The 20,753-nt window shown below is 57.6% G+C and overlaps 2 protein-coding genes across 4 annotated transcripts in view; both read left to right on the top strand.

The window, feature by feature from the left end:
* Positions 1 to 8,648, top strand: part of IFFO2 (intermediate filament family orphan 2) — a 40,973-nt gene extending 32,325 nt beyond the window's left edge. For both annotated transcript variants that reach the window (XM_079147121.1, XM_079147120.1), the window contains 5 exons: positions 216 to 355; positions 3,753 to 3,873; positions 3,987 to 4,079; positions 4,868 to 4,998; positions 6,136 to 8,648. In XM_079147121.1, coding sequence (XP_079003247.1) covers positions 216 to 355; positions 3,753 to 3,873; positions 3,987 to 4,079; positions 4,868 to 4,998; positions 6,136 to 6,241 — 591 coding nt within the window. In that variant the 3' untranslated portion in view covers positions 6,242 to 8,648. The remainder of the gene's footprint in view (positions 1 to 215; positions 356 to 3,752; positions 3,874 to 3,986; positions 4,080 to 4,867; positions 4,999 to 6,135) is intronic.
* A 3,178-nt stretch (positions 8,649 to 11,826) lies between these two features.
* ALDH4A1 (aldehyde dehydrogenase 4 family member A1) overlaps positions 11,827 to 20,753 on the top strand; it is a 29,249-nt gene continuing 20,322 nt past the window's right edge. The window contains exon 1 of one of the 2 annotated variants that reach the window (XM_079147107.1): positions 11,827 to 12,054. In XM_079147107.1, coding sequence (XP_079003233.1) covers positions 11,993 to 12,054 — 62 coding nt within the window. In that variant the 5' untranslated portion in view covers positions 11,827 to 11,992. Of the gene's footprint in view, positions 12,055 to 13,305; positions 13,334 to 20,753 lie in introns of those variants that run through there. The other variant, XM_079147106.1, reaches the window with a different exon arrangement.

Here is a 20,753-nt window from a genome sequence, read left to right as displayed (position 1 = left end):
GTGGGGCCGGGTCCAGGCCGCCGGGCCTCTGCCCCGCATGTCGCCCCTCACGCTTCCTGCTAACGCCGCCTGCTTCTTAGAGGACCTGCACATCTTCCCTGCAGTGCTGGCCCCGGCCACGCTCCATCGCTCCCTGAGATGCCGGTTTCCTTTCCAGCCCACCCCACCCTCCATCCCAGCCCCCCGTTACCTTGATCTCTTCCTTTCCGGTCCAGGTGGTCCCCAAGAAGAAGGAGCGTAAGGTGACTTCCGACGACGACCTCTCTGAGCAGGATAGGGAGGTGAACCGGTTCTCAGATGAGGAGGTCGGCTCCGTGAACATCACGGATGAGATGAAGCGCATGTTCAACCAGCTGTGAGTGTCTGCGCCCCTCGGCCGGCGGCACGCGCGGGTGGGGGCACCGAGTGCCCTGGAGCCTGGGCTGAGGGCCCACGGGTGTGTCTGGTTTGACCAGCGTGGTATTCTGGAAGAATTCGGGCTCGTTTTCGACAGCGCTAGTTCGGGAAGGTTCCTGCTTCCAGCCTTTGTTGGGAGACAGGTCGCAGTTGACAGGCGGGTAGGACTCCAAGTTTGGACGCGGTGTGCGCGCTGTGTGCTGCGGTTCTGTTTGTTACCTCCACCTCTCTCTTTCTTCTAGAATGCTCACCCCCAAAGAGGGGTCGGAGGAGGGGATCGCTGTGGCTGGGGAGGGGCCGTTCTTGCCTGTGGGATGAAGGGGCCGGCTGTCCCCTCCTGGCTCACGTGTAGAAGTCATGGGTGCAGGAGGCACTCGAGGGACAGTGGTCACCTCGTGGGCTATTCCTCACCAGGCCTCAGGCACCCCGCCACTCTGCCTTGCTGGGCTGACGGGCTCAGGAAGGACCTCGGCGTTCTTGGAGCGTCCTCCAGGCTGAGGGTGCTCTCCTGCAGCACCGAGCTGGCTCTGGACACGGGGCCTGGGAGGCAGGGCCGTTGCTCCTCCTGCAGTCAGGGGAACTGGGACTCTGCGCGGGGAGGCGACTCGGCCAGGCTGCTCCGCTGGTGCCCAGGATTCAGACCTGTCTCACCACCAAGGGCTGCCCGGTCATGGCAGAGTCGACCGGGCATGGTCAGTGGTGGCCAGAGCCAGCTGGTACCAGCTCTGGGAAGCTGACTGTGCACAAGTGCTACCTGTGTGCGGGTACAGTGATGTCACATTAGTAGCTTAAAAATTGCCATTGCAGGAAATTGGCAGATGCTTGCCATCAGGGCTCTCCACCCCACCCCTGCAGAGAGCTGGCTGCTGGCACCTCGCTGTGTATGGCTGAGCTGCGTCCAGCATGGCATCGTGGCCTTGGCCTACTCAGTGCTGTGTTCTTGACCCAGATGCATCTTTAATCCACATGGTACCCTAAAGTGGGAAGTGGAGGGGCAGCAGGTCAGCTGTGGGCATGGGCTGAATCAAAGGGCAGGCAGGGCTGGGCCTTTCCCCCTGGCCCACTGGCCCACTCTCTCTCTGGAGTGCCTTGCGGTTGGAACCCCAAGAACTCAGCTTGTCCCTGGGACACCCAGCTGCGAGGCTGGCTTGGCATCATGTAGTCCATGGAGCGTGCCACCAGCCCCTTTATCATACAGAGGAGGAAATGGGCTCAGAGAGGGGAGGCCGAGGTGTGGATCAGGACAGAGCCAGGCCCGGCTCTTGGCCTAGTGCTTTGTCCTCTGAAGCAGCTGTCTCCATGCTGGGGGAGCTGTCCCTCTTCCATCTCTGCCTCGCTGCCCCTCTCCTGGTCCCTTTGTCACTAAGCCAGGCTGACTCTGTGCAGATGAGGCAGCAGGGGAAGGAGGTGGAACTGGGGTCTGGCAGAACCGTGTCGGGGCTGCGTTTTGGAGGTGTGCTCTTTGGGAGCGACAAGGAGGCCCCTAGCCTGATTCACCCTTCAGCACGGCTCCCGCGTGCTCATCTTCTGCTGGCACAAGGCCTTTTTGAAAAGAACCACTGGTTGGGTCCAGGTTTTCTGAATGCTGCTGTGGCGTTCCTGAACCCAGGACAGTGCGGAATGCCCGAGACCCCAGGCAGACCCCAAGTGCTTGAGCCAAAGGGCTTCTCTGAAGAAATCATCGTTAAGCTGACCAGGATGGGTGAACTGTGAAGGGCACCCATCGGAGAGGGCTTCTGTGGATAAAAACGTGCTCAGATCCGAGTCAGGCAAGACCTCCGCAGCCGTGCCTGCAGGTCTGCACAGAGCTCGGAATCTCACGTTTATCTGGCTGCAAAGTTGCCTTAGTTCAAAAAGAAAAAAAATCCTCCGATCGTTTTGCTCGCCCTCCATCCTGCAGTCCCAGGCGAGGTGGCGAGGACCCAGTAGGCAGGCTCTGCTCTCCCTCTGAGGGAATGTGATCGCTAGCTGTGGGCCCAGACCCAAGCCAGAGGCTGCTCCGGGCCAGTTCTAGTGAAGTCTTTGAAGGACGCACCCATGTCAGTCTGTTTTGTTTTGATCCAAATCAGTTGCTTGGGCTTCAGACCAAGGAGAAGAGGAGGGATTTGCTGCCTCTGTGCTGGGGACAGCCCTCCTTCTCATTGCCACCGGGGGTGGGGGTGGGGAAGCTCTTGCAATCCCAGTGCATCTTCCTGTCCTCTCTGGCCTGCCAGCCCGTGGCCGGTTCGCCTTCAGATCCCAGGCACTGGGAAGGAAGTGAAGTCAGGAGTGGGGCATGTGAACCGCGATGGGTCTCCCCCGGTGGCTCCTGGTGGCGCCTCCCTCTCCGCCTGGACTCCCCAGCCCCAGCTCTTGTCCCTGGACTCATGGAGCCACCTACAGGCTCCTGCAGGAACAGCTGTTGGGTAGGGAGCGCAAGAGGCCCTAGAGGCAGCTTTTTACCAGAAATTCTGGGCAGCTGCCCAGTGGTCCCCAACCCCTTCCACGTAGGATGGTTGGAGCGGTGCCCTAAGGGATCCGGGCAGGAGCCGACTGGGCAGCGCAGGCAGTGGGGGAGCCCAGGGTGGAAGTCTGGAAACAGGATCCCACCCTCCGTGCCACGGCGTTCGGGTCCTAGACTCCGCCCTCCCAACAGTGGGTGTGTTGGATGGAATGATCGCTAATGTCCCCTCCCTCCTGTTGGGTACCAGGGCAACTTGGGGATCCCTTAGTCCTGGGCAAATCTCCATGCTTGGTCCCCCTCCTTCCAGCTGTAGCCAGTAGGAAGGCTCTAAAACCACTCAGGTTTTCATTCAAATCCAGTTTGCAGCATGTATGAGTCTGGAAGGCCACCTGGCATCCCTGAGTCTCACTCCCTCACCTGTAAAATCATGCTCACCTCATAGGATTGTTTTGTGGGTGAATCAGTTGCATTTTAATAGTGTGTTTGTTCATCTTTATATTTCATAATGAAAATATGTTGTCATAAAAATATTTTTAATAATGCATGCTCAGGGGCAATCCAGGCTCTGTCAAAAAAAAAAAAAAATCCCCAAAAACAAAACCCCCGCAATATACGACTGGAGAGAAAGATGTCTCTGGTCTCCATTAATTAAAGCTTGTCATACTTAAAAAATATGCATATATATATATGCGCACATATTATAAATTGTACAAATAGAGCATAAATACATTCTGCATTTTAAAAGAGTCAAACTCTCTGGACATGACAAATGCCCTCTGTCTCCAGCACTCGTTCTTCGTTGAGGTCAGCCCGGTAGGGTCTACCCACTGGAGGAGGCGTGCCTCTCTGTCCCTGGTGTGGGCCCCTGGAGCCTGGCTTCTGTCCAGTCATGCCCTCTGATGTCACCCCATAGGCGGGAGACCTTTGACTTCGATGACGACTGTGACAGTCTGACATGGGAGGAGAACGAAGACACGCTGCTGCTCTGGGAAGATTTCACCAACTGCAACCCCAGCATCGACCTTCAGGGCGAGGTGCGCGGGCCTGAGGCCGGGGCGGGGGTGCCTTTCCGCGGTCCCTCATCCCTGTTCTTCCCGGGCAGTTGCCACCACTCGGCCTGATTGTCCCTTCCGTTCTGTTTCCCCAGCAAGAGGAAAATCTGGGCAACTTGATCCACGAGACCGAATCCTTCTTCAAGACGAGAGACAAGGAGTATCAGGAGACGATAGGCCAGATCGAGGTGAGGCCCGGGCCCCCCGCCTGGCACTGGGGTCACGTCCTCCCTGGGCCTTGGTTTTCTGTCTATGAGATGGGGTGGTGAGCCCGGCCTGCCCCAGAGAGTCTTTTGTGTTTTTAGTTATTCATTAGAGATGCTGATTCCAGAATAACCAGAGCTGGCACTGGAGTGTCAGTAGGCGTGGGGTGAGCCCTCTACAGGTACACGCCGCTAGTGTCCTTGGGCCGGCCCGTGTCGTAGGAACGGTGTACCTGTGATACAGAGGAGGAGATGAAGTTAAAGGAAACCAAGTGACTTGCCCACCCTCACGGCCAGGAAGCAGCACACGGCCCCGTTCTCTCTGGCCCCAGACGCTGTGCATGTGACCTCTTCCATTAGACAGAGTTAATGCTGTTATGGATAAGGAGAATCCGGTGCCTTCCCTGGAGGAAGTACCGTTTGGTAGGGAGAAGGGCCAGGACCAGGGAGGAGACTTCGGGATTGTTCTTACGAAGGAGCCCAGAGGGCTGAGCATGGAGGAGGTGCCAGAACTGGGTGGGGCTACTCAGGATGGGCTGCATCTGGGGTTGCTAAGCAGCCATCCCCCTTTGACCAGAAGGGCTTCAAAGGACATGGACCCTTGTGCAGACAGCAGAGGGTGAGGGGGCCAGTGTCCAGGAGGCAAGGTCCTGAAGGCCTGGTGCCCTGGTGGCCTCCTTGTTGCCACCAGAGAGGAGGAGAGGAGGGAGGTCTCCCAGGGTCCTGCCATGAAGCTGACCTTGTCCTCGCTTGTGTCCTGGGGCTCCTCCCAGCTGGAGCTGGCCACAGCCAAGAGTGACATGAACCGGCACCTGCACGAGTACATGGAGATGTGCAGCATGAAGCGGGGCCTGGACGTGCAGATGGAGACCTGCCGCCGGCTCATCAAAGGCTCTGCCGACAGGTACCCACCGGGCCTCCCCGGGGTGGGTGACAGAGTCCTCGGGGGGCTTCCCGGGCTGCACCTACAACCTGCCCAAGTTTCACCTTGCCAACCTGTCTGTCTGTCCACCCACCTGTGCAGCCACCTGTGCATCTGTGAATATCAGCCCACCTACTATGTGCTGGGTGCTTACATAGCTCATCTCGTGGAACTCCCACAACAACCCTGTCCCCGTGGATTCAGTGGGTACTCACCAGAGGCCTACTGTGTGCGAGGCCTTGGGGATCCAGAGGTGAACTGCCAGGGCCTCAGCACACCAGGAGCCCAGGTGGAGGTGGCCCGGCCACTCCCCCACTGTTGCTGCACGGCCTCCCATTTGTCTGTAGGAAGTGAATTCCCTTCTTCCTTTCCCATCTTCTAACACAGGGCTAGATGGGTCTGTCCCCAGGAGACTGACATGTATCAGGCATTGCACACAAAGAAGGAGCCCTGGCCTTCAGGATACAGCTTTGTTGGGGGTCAAACGTGCTGATAGCAGAACAATGCGCAGATACGCTTGGCGTAAAGCACACATACGTGCTGCTTGCCATCCTTTCTCTTAAGAAGGCTGCCACCCTACAAGAGTGAGAGGCAGCTCTGTGGGAAGCAGTGAGTGAGGGCCTTGGCTTAGCCCATCCTGCCTTTAGCTCAGGGAATCCCCCAGAACACACTGATACCATGGGCAGGTGGACAGCTTGCCCCTGTTCCCCCGGCCAAGTGTGATGGAGGCAGAATTGCAGTACAGTGCTGTTAACCTCCATCGGGGTGGCCTCCCTTTCCACTCTGGGTTACTTGGGGTTTACTGAGCACCTGCTATGTGCCTGGACCTGGATTGGATGATTGGAGGGTAAGAACCAAGTTGATCCATGGCCCCTGCTCCCACTAGCTTTCTGCCTGGTGAAGCCAAGCACAGAGCAAGTAGAGGCTGGGGCAGGGGACTCAAGGTGTGGAGAGCCAAGTTCAATCCATGAACTTGGAGGTTCCTAAAGAAATCAGAGCAAGGGCAGGGATTAGGGCAGACAGAATAGGAGTGGCAGCTCAGCTTCCCTGCCCCTGGGACCCCTCAGACGCTGGGACGCCCCACGCTGCTGACTGTCCCCGACCCCCCATGTTTTCTAGGAATTCACCGTCCCCTAGCTCCGTGGCCAGCAGCGACTCAGGAAGTACAGATGAAATCCAAGACGAGTTGGAGCGGGAGGGGGACGTGGAGCCCATGGTCAGCTGATGATGGAGCCCAGGCGCCTGGTGGTCTCGGTGATGGGCCCCCGGCCCCTTCCCTCCGTGGGGCCAGCAAGGCTCGTCCGAGCGGGCTCCAGTCCTCACCCACAGACTTCCTCTGCCCTCCCTTCTCTGGAGGCCCCGAGGGACCGCTGCTTCCTTCCACACCCCCCGACCAGTGCCCCTCTCCATCCACCCCCCACCCAAGGAATGGTGCTGTCAATTTCTCTCGTTCTCCACATCACAAACGCAGACTTCTGTCCGCAGGATGCAGCGTGAACTGTGCCTTCTCCCTTAAGCTGAGCCACTTTGAGCTCCACAGAATTATTCCTAGCAGGTGTTTTTATACAGAACTCTAAGGTGAGGGCGGGGCCTGGGGCCGGATCACGTGGTTTTCTACCCTCCCACCTGCTCCTCTGATTGGCCATGAGCTTTGCCCTCCCTTTCTCTGTTGCTAACACCTGGAGCCTGGCCTTCCCTAGGAAGGAGCTTCTGCCTCCGGGCCCTGGGGGGACCCTCTAAGCTCTCACTCACTGAAAGAGAGAAAGGTGGGAGGAAGCCAGGGAAGATGAGTTTTTATTTTCTGTTTTGGATCTAGTGGCAAAGTAGAGGGACAAGGCACTGTGGGGGCGGGGGGTGGAGCCTCACTGTGTTTAACCTACTATGCAAAAAACAAAACAAAAAGCAGCTTGCCTTATATCTTCCTGGATGGCAGGTCCTCTCCCGAAGCCTGGTTCTCCTCCAGAGCTGGGAGGGAGGCTGAGGTTGGGGCCATCTCCCCCACAGCCTCGGAGGGTGAGCGCTGGCTGGGAGGGGGTGGGTCCAGGTTGGGAGTGAGGCCTGCGTTCCTGCAAGGCCACCCTACCTGACCACTGGCTTTCTTGGGGACCTCTGTGGGGTTAGGTTGGGCTTAAGGGCGCTTTTATTGTCCTGATGACTTGATGTTCTCCTCTCCCTCTCCAGCCAACAATAGGATTTATAGTTCTGTAATTTCTCTGTGAGAAAGTCTGAAGGGCCAGGCCTGGTACCCATTCCGTCCATGGCGGAGCCCCTGTTGGTGCCCGCCTGCCACCCTCTTGGTTCTCCACTGCCCTGTGGTCACCTGGTATTTGGCCACTGGCAGGAAAGAGGCATTGGGAAGGGAAGCAGAGGGAGGTGGCAGGGCCTGCTGGTGGGTGAGTGTCTGGTGGTGGCTGAGGAGAACTCCAGTGGGGGCCGTCCTTGTTCTGCTCAGGGACACGGACACTCGCAAGCTTTTTTTCTGTAATTCACGTTACCCACCAGTTGGGGAGTTTATCTGAGCCAGTATCTCCCCAAGGTCTGAGTGGGCCTGAGCTGAAGGGCCCTTTGTTGAGTCCCCCCACCAAATCTCAGCTGGGAATCCACCCAGCAGGCTTTGCTCCCCGCTCTGTGTCCACCACAGTGGGCCATTGCCCAGTTTTGGTTTTTGTTGGCCCCGGAGCTCCCCCTGGAGGTCAACGAGACAAAAGTGCCCTGTGGAGGCCCTCTGGGCTGGAGAGGGTCGGTGGGTCCCCGACCCCCCGCAGGGTGCCACTGGCCGGTGCCGCTGGCCGTCCAGGGCCTTCCTGCTCCCATTTTCCCCACGTTCTGCCGTCTTAAAACCGTGTACGTGATATTCCTCCGTATGTGTAGAGGGGAATGTCGTGCCTGGGGTGTGGTTCGTCGGAGTCTGGGGTCTTTCTCGTGAGCTTTCCTGTTTTATTTGGGGGGGCGCCCTGCTGGGCCCCTGTGCGGCCTGGCTGCGAGGCTCTGTCCTCGTCAGCTCTCCTTAGCCAGCCCGTTCCTTGGGCAGGTACTCGGAGGGACCAAGGTTTAGGAAGAGAGCCAGCCCTCCCCCCTCCTCAGTGACCCTTGTTCTGCAGGTTACAGGGTTCAAACGTATCTGATTGTTATTGTTGTTATTGTTGTTGTTGTTTTTATTTTTATTTTAACCAAAGGTTATTGGAGCCAGTTGGGCTTAGACCTCAGCTGCTGAAGAGATTTCCCGTGTCCACAAGGGCAGAAAGATGGCTGCCCCCGTGGCCTCCCCAGCCCGGGGCTGAGGGAGGCGTCCAGGGCTGTGGGATGGGGGATGGGCGGGCTGAGTGGGAGCCAGCCCTGGGTTATCCTTCAAGGTGGTGGGAGGGTGACAGACATATCTTTAGCTAGGATAGTAAGGCAGCAGGACGAGCGTTGGGGGACAGAGGTCACTGTGGCGGTGGTGTCCTGGGGTACTATTCTTCCTTTCCCCCTCGTCCACACGGGCCATTGTCTTTAGGGTGCTCTGAATTCATCTAGGGAGTGTGAGAATGGCAGGGGCCAGAGAGGGACCCTGGCCTGAGAGTTCCTGCTGGCGGCCAACGCCTGCTTTCCTGGGGGGCTCTGGGGCAGGGGTGTGGGGAGGAGAGCCGGCTGGGGCCGCCTGCCTCCTGGGCGGCGCCCTGGGTCTCGGCCAGGTTGCTGTCCACTCCACTCAATTCTTTTCTAAGCTGGTTGCCAGTGGGCCCTGCCTGACTCCTCACCACGAGCCCACGGCTTGCCAAGAAAGACCCCCGCTCACTGGGGCGCTCGTGGCCCAATTGGGACCAGCTGGTCCGTCCTTTGTAAAGCTGTAAATACTTATTTTTTTGGATTTCTATTTCTAAGCCTGGTGTCATATTGACACTGGTATTTTAGAATTATTCTCAGTTGGGCTCTCCCGAGCTGCCCTCTCTCCCTCCCCTTCTCCTAGGTTTGGGGGTTTTATAACTAAAAGGATCGGGGAGCAGCTGGGAAGGTAGCATCCTTTTGACTCCCTGGTTGGTTGTGAAACACACACACACACACACACACACACACACACACACACACTTCTCTGAGACTCTGCACAGTGAAAAAAATTATTGGCCAGCAAACACATTTTGCTTTCTCATGGCAATATGTCTCGAGGCTCTGAAGGACCAGTCCGTCCTGAACTCAGCCCTGAGGTGGGGCTCAGATGACCCCTGGAGAGTCAAGGACTTTGGCTTGGGGTGGGAGAGAGGGGGCGGGGCAGGGGGTAATATAAGGTGTAACTTAAGCTAAATGTAATCTATTTATAAAGCAAGAGACTCTTATCTATTTTTATGAAAGGAAAGGTTTTTTAATCTAGGGTAGGCAGTTGTGGTAGCCCAGCCTTTTTCCGTGGACAAGATATTCTGCATGTTGCTGCTGGATTTATATAATCAGTACCCCCTCCCTGATTAGCCTTCCGACCTCATCCCACCCAGGAGCCCGGCTCCTCCCTGTTTCCTTCTCTGATCTCTCAATTCTTTGGACGTCTTGAGGGGTACTCTCAGAGGCAGGTGGGCTGCAGGGAATTCAGAATTGGGGGCGGTGGTTGGAAAGGGGCATTTGGTAGGGGACAGCTCTGCTTCAGGTCAGCTTTGATTAGGTTCCCTAGCTCAGATCTGCCAAGACCCATTTCCAGCCCGACCGTGTTGGGAGAGGGCTGAGAAGCAGCAGGGTGTGGGTGGTGATGTGCTGTTGTTTGGGGAAGCACAGGCCTCCTTTGGACCTGGGCCTAAGTGGGTCCCAGGATGTGGGGCAGCTGGGGTGGGACTGGAGATTCCATAAGATGCCCAGAGCGCAGCCCAGACAGGGTGTCCTTACACCCGGTCCTCCTCCTGGGACACTGAACTTGGATGGCCACTCTCCTAAAGTGGAGCGTCTGAGTCAGCTGGTGGGTATGGGGAAAGTCAAGTTCTCTCTGGGAGGGAGTTTTCTTGAGAAGACTTCCCGGCACAAAATGGGCACACTCTCACCGTCTCCCACCTTCCCATGCTCTCAAAGAAATGAAGCGAAGTCCCCTACCAAGACCCCTTTGTGGACATTTTAGCCTCTACCTGGTTTTTAGCCGCTCTACCCCACTGTTGCTGTTTGTCTGCCAGCTGGGTCTGACATTGAGGGGGAGGGGGGTTTGTACTCACTGAAAGACTACTGATCCTACCGGAAAACCAACCTGTTTACTGTACTGTTGTAAATATCATGCCCTTTATATCCTGTATATTGGCTTCTTTTAAATAAAGTGAAATGTCTTAGATTTGATGTTGCATTTCTTTTTAAAAAATGGAGGATCCAAGTGGCAATCCAGGGGGGCTGGAAGACAAGGGCCACAAAAACACTAGAGGAAACTTATTAGCCACCCCACCCCAGATAAAATGGGGAAACTTCACATTACCTGCTAATTGCCACCTCACAATAAGCTCTTTGGAAGAAGCTGAGGGAGGAATTATGGTAGTTTTACAGAAAGGGAACAGAGGACCACAGGGATCCCAGATTAAAGGGCAGAGTGTGCAGCCGAGGCCCTGTTGACCATAAAGCTCCCCCTTCTCAGACCTTCCCAAGGCGCCCACCAGAGGCCTCCTGGCTGGAGCTCTGGATTGAATACTACCTAGTGTTCTAGTGTCTTCTTGTTAATGGCCACATTCAGGGTGACACTGTTCCAACATGGACTGATTCCACCTGATGAGGATCTTCTCCAAGGATGAAGAGAAAAAGCCACCACCAATTCCAAATGGCTTTTTTGCCATCTCTAAGACATGGCAGGTAGTTTCCCTTCCTGTTCCGGGCTCTTTGAATATTTAAATTTCCCGATGTGTCTGACATGGTGTAATCCGGTGGAAAAGGAGGGATGGGGGCATTCTGAGGTGCGTGTTATTACCTCCATTTTACGTGAGAAGAAACTTGAGACCCAGAGAAGCTGTGTAATTTTCCCAGTGTCATATCAAGGGATCAGAATTGGCATCGGAGCAGACTCCTAAGCAGATGCTCCATTCTCAATGCTGGAGGAAATATAAACAGGGTGGAACAGAGGGTGAGACAGCGTTTTAGGGATAGAGTCGGGTCCACTCTCTATAAACACAGTGGGTCAGAGAAGAAGACTTCAGAATCCGAGTTTTAAGTGTGTTCGAGTGTTCATCAAACAACCTCAAACGGAGAAAACTGAAATTTTCATGGGGTGGGGGTGGGGCGCTGGAACCACTGGTTTTGCTGCCAGAGGCTAAGCACAGACCCGCTAGGTTTTTATCTCCTATCGATCGCTAACTGCAAGGAAGCAGACTCTCTGGGCAGCTGCTGGCTTCGCGCCAGGAGGCGGCGGCTGGGCCCCGCGCCAGGAAGCTGGAGGCAGGAGGTGCAACCCAGGGCCTGCAGCCACGGGTAGCGGAGGGGAGCTGCGTGCGGTGTGGCCCTACGGGGTCTTCGAGCCCCGCAAGCCGCAGGTTTCCAACCTTCCGCCCTCCAAGGGTATAGGGAGAGGCGCGCAGATCCCCGGGCACCTGTGGGACCGGGCTGAGGGCGGGGCGCAGCGGGTCCCTCGGCCCTGCCTCGGCACGTGCCCCAACCCCGCTCTCTCATTGGCTCCTGCAGCCCAGCTAAGAAGGCTGCGAAGGGCCCTCTCTGCTGATTGGCCCGAGGGCTTCTACTTGTTGTTCTGATTGGTCGCTGCGGCTCACGCCCTCTCCCCTGGGCCGTACCATAAAAAGAGGAGGAGAAAACCTAGATGTTTGGGACTTCTTTTTTAGATTCTCTGTCCCTCGTCACATAATGGCCTCAATCATGTCAGCACAGATAGATTTTACTAGCAGAAGGCAGAGCCATCTGGTCGGAACCCCGAGCTCGGACGGAGGACGGCCGGGGCCGGCGGGGCCCCTCCCGCCAAGGTGGTGCGATCCGGGCGGGGCCGCGCAGTCAGGCCGCCTGGGCTTCCAGTCCCGCGACCAGTCCGCCGCGAGCTGAGATGCTGTCACCCCTGTCCGCACTCCGCCGCGCCCTGCTGGCCCGCCCCTGGAGGGCGGCCGGGTGAGTGAGCACCCGCCCCGGCTGGCCCGGCATGGCGCCTGCCGCCCGGGGTCCCCACGGTCGCTGGGCGGCGCCCCTGCGCCGGACGTCCTCCCTGCGGGACCCTCCAGGCTGCTGGGTCCCAGCCCAGCGGGGTACCCAGGGCCGCCTTCTGCCGGAGCTCGCCCTCTCCCGCACCCAGTCCTTCTTCCCACGGGATCCCTCTGTCCCCTCCCCGTCGCTCTCCGTGGTCACCTTCCTCTAGTCAAGGGATTCCCTTCCCGACGCCTGCAGCCGGTCGGGGTGCTCGGGGCTGGCGTCACATGCTCAAGAGAGTGGCCTCCGTCTTCACTCGCCTTCCTCCTCGTGCTAAACTTTCGAAATTCTCTGGCTTCCCGCGAGGATCACCTCTATTTTTAGCACACCACGCCTCTCACTTCCCTACCCTAATCTCAGTCTGGACCCCCTCTGGCATTCCCTGAGTCCTCTCCTACCAGGATTTCACCCTCTCCCTCTCTCTTCTTCCTACTTTTTCAAGTTGACTGTTAGACAGAAAAGACGGACTCCTCTCCTCTGTAGGTGGAATAACATCTATGCAGTGCTAGGCATTTGGCATGCGTCTCGCTGTGAGGATGAAATGGTTTGATACGTGTAAAGTGCATTAAACAGTGCACGACATGTAGGCAGTGGTTGGTTATTATTGTCCTGATCATCTTATCACCTTTATTTAAACTTCTCACTCCCGGGAGGCATAGGTATTATTATTCCAGATAATGAAGAAAGAGAGGAGCAGTTTCAGGGTGGAATAGCCCTTTAAATCCAGATTTGGAAACCTGGACTGGTGGAGTTGGGTTCCTGGACCCTAGGTGCTCAGTGACAAATGTTCCAAGAGCCCCTCCTACCCTGAGTGGTGGCAGGAGGAAGCTAAGACCCCCACTGCCCCAGGGGCTCACAGCACTCTGATGGGACTTCCATCTGAACTGTGTCCCCTCTGCCTCCCCTAGAACTGGAGGCATCCCCTTGCCTCCCGCCTGGGTTTTGTTTGCCTACCCCGCTGCACTCCTGGCTAAGCTCAGCCCTTTCTGAGCTAATCAATGTCCCTCTCCCTGCCCCCATGGCATAGGTTAGTTTCAACTCCTCTGTATGTCCTTGTGGGGTGGGGATAGGGAAGGACACGGGAAGAGGGCATGGGACAAAGAGGCTTCATTTCCGAACCAAGATGGACCGCACTTGCCAGACCCTGGGCATGGTTCCATCTGCAGGCCTCTGTGCACTCTGAGAACCCAAATGGAAGGCCCAGGTAGGTAGGGCCATGCCACAGATTCATGTGCTTACCGAGTAGCTCTCCTATTCAGATGCTCAGCACACTGGAGGCGAGAGATAATGGGGGATTTATGGTGAGTGGGTCTGCCAGGGGTTTTCAGCTTAATGGGGGAGAGAGGTGTAGACAGAAAAAACTCTCTAATACTGGTAGAAACCAATCCCTATTCTAAAAGAATAGTCCATAAACTAATATTTGCCAAGTAGTCAAGTCCCGAAGACCCAGCACTGTGCTATCCCCATCTTACAGATGTGCCAGTTGGGCAGATGCAGGACCAGAGTCACAGTTGGTCTTACTCCACGTTCATGCTCCTAATTATGAGGTCCCTGGAGTTGAGAGGGGAGAGTATTTTGCAACCAGTTGCCCAGGCTCAGGCTACCTCTTCTGACGTGCAGCTGTCCTGGCCAGATGCCCGAGAGGATTTCTCAACCTCTGCACCATTAACACTGGATCCAGATAATTCTTCACTGAGGGGCTGCTCTGTGCCCTGAGGATGTTTAGCAGCACCCCTGGCCTCTGAGCACTGGATGCCAGGAGCAGCCCTAGTCATGACAATAAAAAATGTCTCCAGATGTTGCTAGTTGTCACCTGGGGGGCAGAATTGCCCTGAGTTGCCGAACAGATGTGGTGTTTGATTATTTGTCATTTATTTGACAAACACATGGGAGATACCTGTGTGCACCATGTCTGCCTTGATGGAGAAACAATTTTAGGACATTTTTAGTGATAGCCCAGCATCCTAGGGGTTAAACTCTAGTGCTAAGAAAATCCTTATTTGTTTCAGGAACCAGTAGTGTTTCCTCCACTGCCTTGAACGCCAGAAATCTCAGCTTTATTTTTTTTAAACACTTGTCCGTGTGTTTTCTTCTTATGTTCAATATGTGTCCATTATAAAAAGTACAGATGGTGCAGAAGAGAGTGCAGCAGTCATCTGTAAGCTCCACACAGAAGTAGCTGCCGTTACCATCTTCAGGACTGTCCTTATAACTTTCCATGCATGCGTGTAGGAAAAACCGTAAGAATGACTGATCTGCAAGGACAGATTGATCATCCCCAATCTGAAAATCAGAAATGCCCCCAAATCTGACCTTCTGAGCTCCGATGTGACCCCATAAGAGGGAAATTCCACAGCTGACCTCATGAGAGACCACAGTCAAACTGCAGGTGCACTAAAAATATTGCATAAAGTTACCCTCAGGCCATGTATATAAGGTATATATGAGACATAAATGAATTTTGTGTTTATCCCAGTCCCAAGATATCTCATAAGTATATGCAAATATTAAAAAAATCTGAAAAGATCTGAAATTTCTGGTCCCAAGCATTTTAGATAAGGGAGTTTTCAATCTGTATCTTTTTTTTGAGTGCTGGGGCTTGGACTCAGCCTCATGCATGCTAGGCCAGTGCTCCGCCACCAAGTTATATCCCCTGCCTATACGTTTTATAGCTTTTTTTTTTTTTTTTCCTTTGCATAGACGTGTCACCCCTCACCATATGTCCCTGGGACTCCAGAGCTGGGTCTGGCTCCTGCTAAGCCCTGGGCAAACATTGGGTGAATTAGTTTATCAGGAGCTCTTTTGTCAATCGATATTTATTGCAGCTAGTTTTGAGATAATCATAGGAACATGTGGCCTTTGAGGATGGAGATGGAGGCTGGTGACAGTGGCTACCACGTGCCTTTCATGAGGGTGATGTTACTCAGCTCCTGGCAGCTTATAATGTAGCGGTAACGCCCCATTTCACAGCTGGAGCAACTGAGGCCAATGGGAACGAAGGAACTCTTGTCCAAGGCCTCCAGCTGGGTAACGCCAGGCCTTCCTATCCTGCTGCCTTTCTCCCTGGATGCTGACTTCTGCCTTTTCTCCTCGGTGTCAATAATAAAAGAGCTAGCCAGACAGAGTCGGCTTACAGCAGGTGCTAACTTCTGCCCCTTGCTTGCCCTAGTGCCAGACCCAGAGGTGGCGCCTGCTGTCTGCTGAGGGCTTGTGGCTGCACCTGGCCACTGCCCCGGGGCCCTGCAGTTGTCCTGGGGGCTTGGGACTCCTCCCAGCGCATCTACCTGTTTGATTTTCGTAATTTCAGAACCACCCAGTGCGTGCCCAGCTTGCTGCCTCTTGCATGGGCAGAGGCTGCCCTGGGCTGGTGCATTCCCTGAGGGCTCTCTGCTCTCGGACCCCCCAGGCAGTGGCCAGCGCACTCAGTGCCCCTGGCCTGCAGTGCCCTCCCCTCGCCACCTGAACTTGTGTGGTGCTATGTGGCCTCAGTAAGGCAGCTCTCCTCTGGCCCTTCTGTGTGAAATGGGGACAATCCCATGAACGGCCACGGAGCATGCGATTGCACGATTAGTGCTGTGTGAGCCCGATGCCTAGTGTGCGTTCTGTAAATATTTGAGTGGAAGAGTGAAGAGAAGCTGCAGCTGCCACACTGCTTCTCAAGTTGTTCAAGTCCCCGCTTGGCAGCTGGCACCAGTAGGTGTTGGACAGTGGCTATCAGAATGGCCCAGAGCGCAGAGCATGACTTGGATCCTGACCCCACCTCTTGGAAGCTGTGTGGCCCTGGGCAGGTTACTTGACCTTGCTGTGCTTCCTCATGTTACCATGTGCAAAATGAAGATAATGGTAGCAGCCACCTCACAGGGTCCCTTGGGATCGGATGAATTCACATGGAAAGCACTCGAAGGGTGCCTGGCACCCAGAAAATTCAGCAAATGCTGCTCTGATTATCATGCCCTCCCACCAGTTGCCCTGAGTGACTGACCAGCCCTATCAGGAGTACCGAGGGTGGCTCAGGGCAAGGGCGTGCGACTCAGGAGTCCTCAGCCCCCTTTATTCTCTTACCTACTGTGGATGCGAAGCTCCTGATACCCCCAGGCTTGGGGGAAGACACCTGCCCTTCCTGGGGCCTCTTGAGCTCTCAGCCCTCTTCTTTCCTGGCAGGGGTGATGTGCACAGTGGAGAGACTATTGGCTGAGCGGCAGTGCCAGTGGACAGCCGGGTGGCCTTGGGCAAGTCACTGCCCATCTCGGGTGGCCTCTTTCGCCATCGGAGATTCTCCAGCCATACTGTATGGCTGGGGGACTGGCCCTGGTCCTCCGAGACGTTCCCGGCACTCTGGCCATAGACCGTCTCCTGGGAGGGAGAGCTGGCTCTGTCATCGGCCAGCCGTGACCGTGACCGTGAGCCGGGAGCCGTGAACGAGGGCTGTACTCCTGAACCTCATTTTACTCACCCTTTAAATACAGGTCTCGGCGGGACCCCCTCCTGCGTTTGTAGGTGGTTCGGGAGGCGACTCCTCCCCTGGAGCGCGGGGCCTGCTGCTGCCCTGCCCCTAATGGCAGCGATAAGGAGGAGCTGCCTTATCAGCCCCAGATAACGCTGGGCCAGAGGGGTGAGCGCCAGCTTCCTTCCCACTGCTGTCCTCTGGCGTCGGACACCCCGCCCGCAGGGGCCCCGGGGACCTGCGTTCACCCCAGGTGTGAGCGGAAGAGCACAGTCCTGGAGTCCTGGGGGCCCAGTGCTCAAGTCCCGTGCTGTCCCCGGTTCTCCCAGGTGCTCGCTGTGGCCGGGCAGCTTGTGGGGCTCGGAGTGTCCAGTGGTGGACGGGATGGACGTGGCCGCTGCATGAACCTGTGACCTGGCAGGACCACGAGATGGTCCCATAGGCGCCCACTGGGGCTGTGCGGCCATGTGGCCAGAGGCATCCCAAGCAAGGAGGCCGAGGAGAGCAGGGTGACTGGCCTGCACAGCGGCCGGCGGGTGGGGCCCAGCCGAGGCCTTCAAGGGAGCTGGTTTTCAGAAGTGAGAAACCCCAGTGGCTGTGAGCAGAGCGAGCACCAGGGCCCGCCTCCCTCCCTCCGTCAAACTGTCACTTAAAACGTCAGCACACGATGCCCTTTGATTGATCCGAGACCCCATGTGCTGTGGTGGCCACACGAGATGTATGGAGCTAGAGAATGCGTGTCCCATGACCTGGGGGGCGCGTCCCGTGCGGGTGCGGCTGGGGGAGCCTGTGCTGCCGGCGGGTAGTTCTGCAGGGCGCTGGGGCCCGAGCTGGATGGGGACCTGAGCTGGATGGGGACCGAGGTGGACGGGGACTGAGGTGGACAGGGACCGAGCTGGACGGGGACCCAAGGTGGACGGGGACCCAAGCTGGACGGCTGCTCCCGCGACTGCGCCTTTGTTACTCTGAGCGAGCTCTCAGGCTCGTGCTCGCCGTGTCCCTTCACTGCCAGACGCCAAGGCCAAGTGCGCTGGGCATACTCTGGGAGGTTTGCGCGATGACAGGGGCCCCATCGTTGAGAGGTAGGCCCGCGTGGCTTTCCTGGTCTGGAGTGGGCACTGCCTTAGCCTGCGTGGGAACCGATGGCGCCCTGGCTGGGTGGGTGCCGAGGGGTGGCGAGGGTCCCACCTGCTCCTCCTCCCTCCCTGGGTTTCTCAGGTTACATCCGGCCGCCTGCAGAGGACGTGAAGGCGCCCTGGCCCGGGGGCCCTTGGTGAGCATAAGCAGGCGCCCCTGGTTGTTGGGGAGACTGAGTCGGGCAGACCCTGCCCTGCGCCCCTCCCGCAGCCGCCCGAGTGTAAACTGCTCTGAAAAAGCCCAGGTCTGTGTCCTGAAGCCGGGCTCCCCTGGGGCTCGGTGGCGGTGGCCCTCGAGTGACAGGGAGCCTGCCCCAGTGCTCGCACTGCTCTGGCGGCTGGGTGAAGGGCCGAGGGATGGCTCCTGCCCAGGAGGCCCCCGTAGAGCCTCCGGGAGGACCACGTCCTGGCAGTGATTCGTCTCCACCTTCGTCCAGGTCGGGAGCGGCCCATGAGCCAAAGGGAAAAGCGTCTCCCGCAGCCCCTGGGTTTTTTCTGGCTGCAGAGTCTCAGGCTGCACTCTGGCCTGGTCTCGGTTTCCCAGGTCACGCTCGGGATGGGACGCTGAGCCAGGGCCCAGAGATTTTCTAGGCACAGAGAAAGCCCGTGGTCCTGCGGTCGCCCGAGAGAGGCCTGCGGGTTTCTGTTCCTGGGACTCCCTGGGACGGGGCAGGGCAGGGCAGCTGGTGGCCTGTGGGGTCTCAGGCTGTGGTGGACTCTGGGGCTAACTTACTCCCCCCATGGTAGGGCACCTGGGCCTGCCCTGGGAGTGGATCCTTGGGAACACCTGGGAGCCACCGCACCTTTGACGGCCTGGCCAGAGCCGAGGCTGAGTGAAGGCAAGCGTCCGGGGGAGGACCCTGCAGGGACCTAGAACCAGCCCCGATCTCCAGGCAGGCAGCAGCCTCTGGAGCTGCGAGGCTGTGCTGGAGCCTCGGAGCGGTGCCGGTGTGGGTCCCAGATCTGTCATCTGTCGCTTGCAGAGCCTCTGCTTTTCCCACTGGGGAGCCGGAGCCAGAAAGGGCTGGAACTCATTCAGCTACTTAGTGCCGCCCGGCCTGGGCCTCGGGAGGAGCCAGTGATACCTGGTGCCAGGTGCGCTCCCAGAGGCCTGGGGGAGGGGCGGAGGCTACAGGGCTCGGCCCAGATCTCAGCCAGAACCTTCCAGAATGCCCAGGGGCTAGACACCACCCTTTCCTGAGGGGCCTTTGGGGCTTCCTGCTGCCTTTCCACTCTGCCAGGACAGTAGGAGGAAGGGAACAGTGTGGATTGATTGATTCCTTCCACCAGGGACTGAACTCGGGGGCTCAACCACTGAACCACACCCCCAGCCCTTTTCTATATTTTATTTAGAGACGGGGTCTTGCTAAGTTGCTTAGTGGCTCGCCATTGCTGAGGCTGGCTTTGAACTCACGATCCTCCTGCCTCAACCTCCCCTCCCACTTGGGATTACAGGTGTGGCCAGTGCACCAGCTGGCAGTGTGGATTTCTATGCTTTGCATTGGTAGCTCTTAGCACCATTTTAAACAGGGGCGAGCGACTTGCTCAGGGTCACACGGTGAGTGGGAGGCCAAGCTGGCTGGGAGCCCAGGGCTCTCCTGCTCCTGGTGTTCTTCCTTTGGCTGGGGGAAGGGTGTCTCTGGCTGCTCAGGGGCAGGGGTCGGGCGAGGCAAGGCCCGGTGCTCAGTGGCCCTCCTGGGTCTCGCCTGCCCTCCTTCTGCCTGGAATGTGCTGTCCAGCACTTTACCTGCCTCCTCGAGGAGCGTGGACTGCCCCCCGGCCACCTGGGCTGCTGCAGTTCCGCCTGCCCTGTCCCTGGTGCCAGGGTTGCCTTGTGAAATGGAGGTGTTCATTTCCTGACTGTACCCCCCACTGAGGTCAGCGGCCAAGGCCCGTCTTGGTCACTGTTGGACCTTTGGAGTCTGGAACACGCCAAGCCTGCCCATGTGGTTCTTCCTCTGGGCCCCCCAGCCTGGGCCTTCGAGGCCCCAGAGTCCTTTCCAGGGAGAACGAAAAAGCAAGTGGCCCCGACTCCCCAGCCAGGCCACTCTGTCCTCCTGCTGGGCCTTACCACGCCCACAGAACACCCCCCTGCCGGCGGCACCCCAAGGCCGTGGTGGGATGTGGCTCAGAACCTACCTCAGAAGTTCTAAGACAGACAGAAACGAGGCCACGTGCCACCCACACTGTGCCGGAACCCCTCTCTTGCTCTAAAGGAACTGCCACTCTGTGCCCGATCACAGAATCACCCCAGCAGCCCACCCAGAGCCAGTCCTGGCCCTCGACCCTCCTCCAGATGGCCCCACCAGAGCCCAGGTCTGGTACTGGGTGTCCCCTTCCTCCTGAGGTGCCCTGGGCTTCCCCACGCGACTTGTGTTCTCTCCGCAGCCACCGACGGCCGGGCTCAGTCCCGGGGCTGGTGGCTCCTGGTGGGGGAGTCGTGCCTGGGTTGTCTGGACTCTTCCAGGGCACTGCTCATTTTCCTCTGAGGACTCCATGACCCTGTTCCTGTAGGGGGTGCTGGCGAGGCCCGTCGTGTTCACAGAGGAGGACTGCAGGCCGGAGGGAAGTCCCGCAACCGGGCAGTGGCAGAGCCGGCCCAGCCCTGGACCAGCAGACCGGGTCCTGCTACCCACCTGGCGCCCCAGTTGTGGTGGGGGTGGAGGTCACTGGTCATCAAGGTGTGGGGGCTTCAGCCAGGAGTTCTTGAAACCCAGTCCTCTGGGATCAGACACAAACCCTAAGCCAGCTCTCCCGTGGCTGTGAAGCCGGCTCGGGCCACCTGCCAGGTGGCCAGCTACATCTGGACATTCTTGCCCACCGCACGCTCAGCTCTGGGCCAAGGGAACTGGGCTCTTCCCGTCTGGGGAGGCCCAGCTCTGGGACGTGCTGCTCTTCAGCTTGGGGAAAGGAACCCTCGGTCTGTGGGGTGAGGGTGGCACTGGGGATAAAGGGAGAGTCCCCTGTGCTGTGCAGGATTCTCAGCCTGGTGGAGCCGCCGCGCATTCAAACTCAAGACGACCCTTGAGTCCGGGAGGGAGTTC

The sequence above is a fragment of the Sciurus vulgaris genome (assembly GCF_902686455.1).
Source record: "Sciurus vulgaris genome assembly, chromosome: 1".
In the NCBI taxonomy this organism is placed as follows: Eukaryota; Metazoa; Chordata; class Mammalia; order Rodentia; family Sciuridae; genus Sciurus; species Sciurus vulgaris.
Note: the sequence above shows the minus strand (reverse complement) of the source record. Positions and strands in the feature narration are given on the sequence as shown.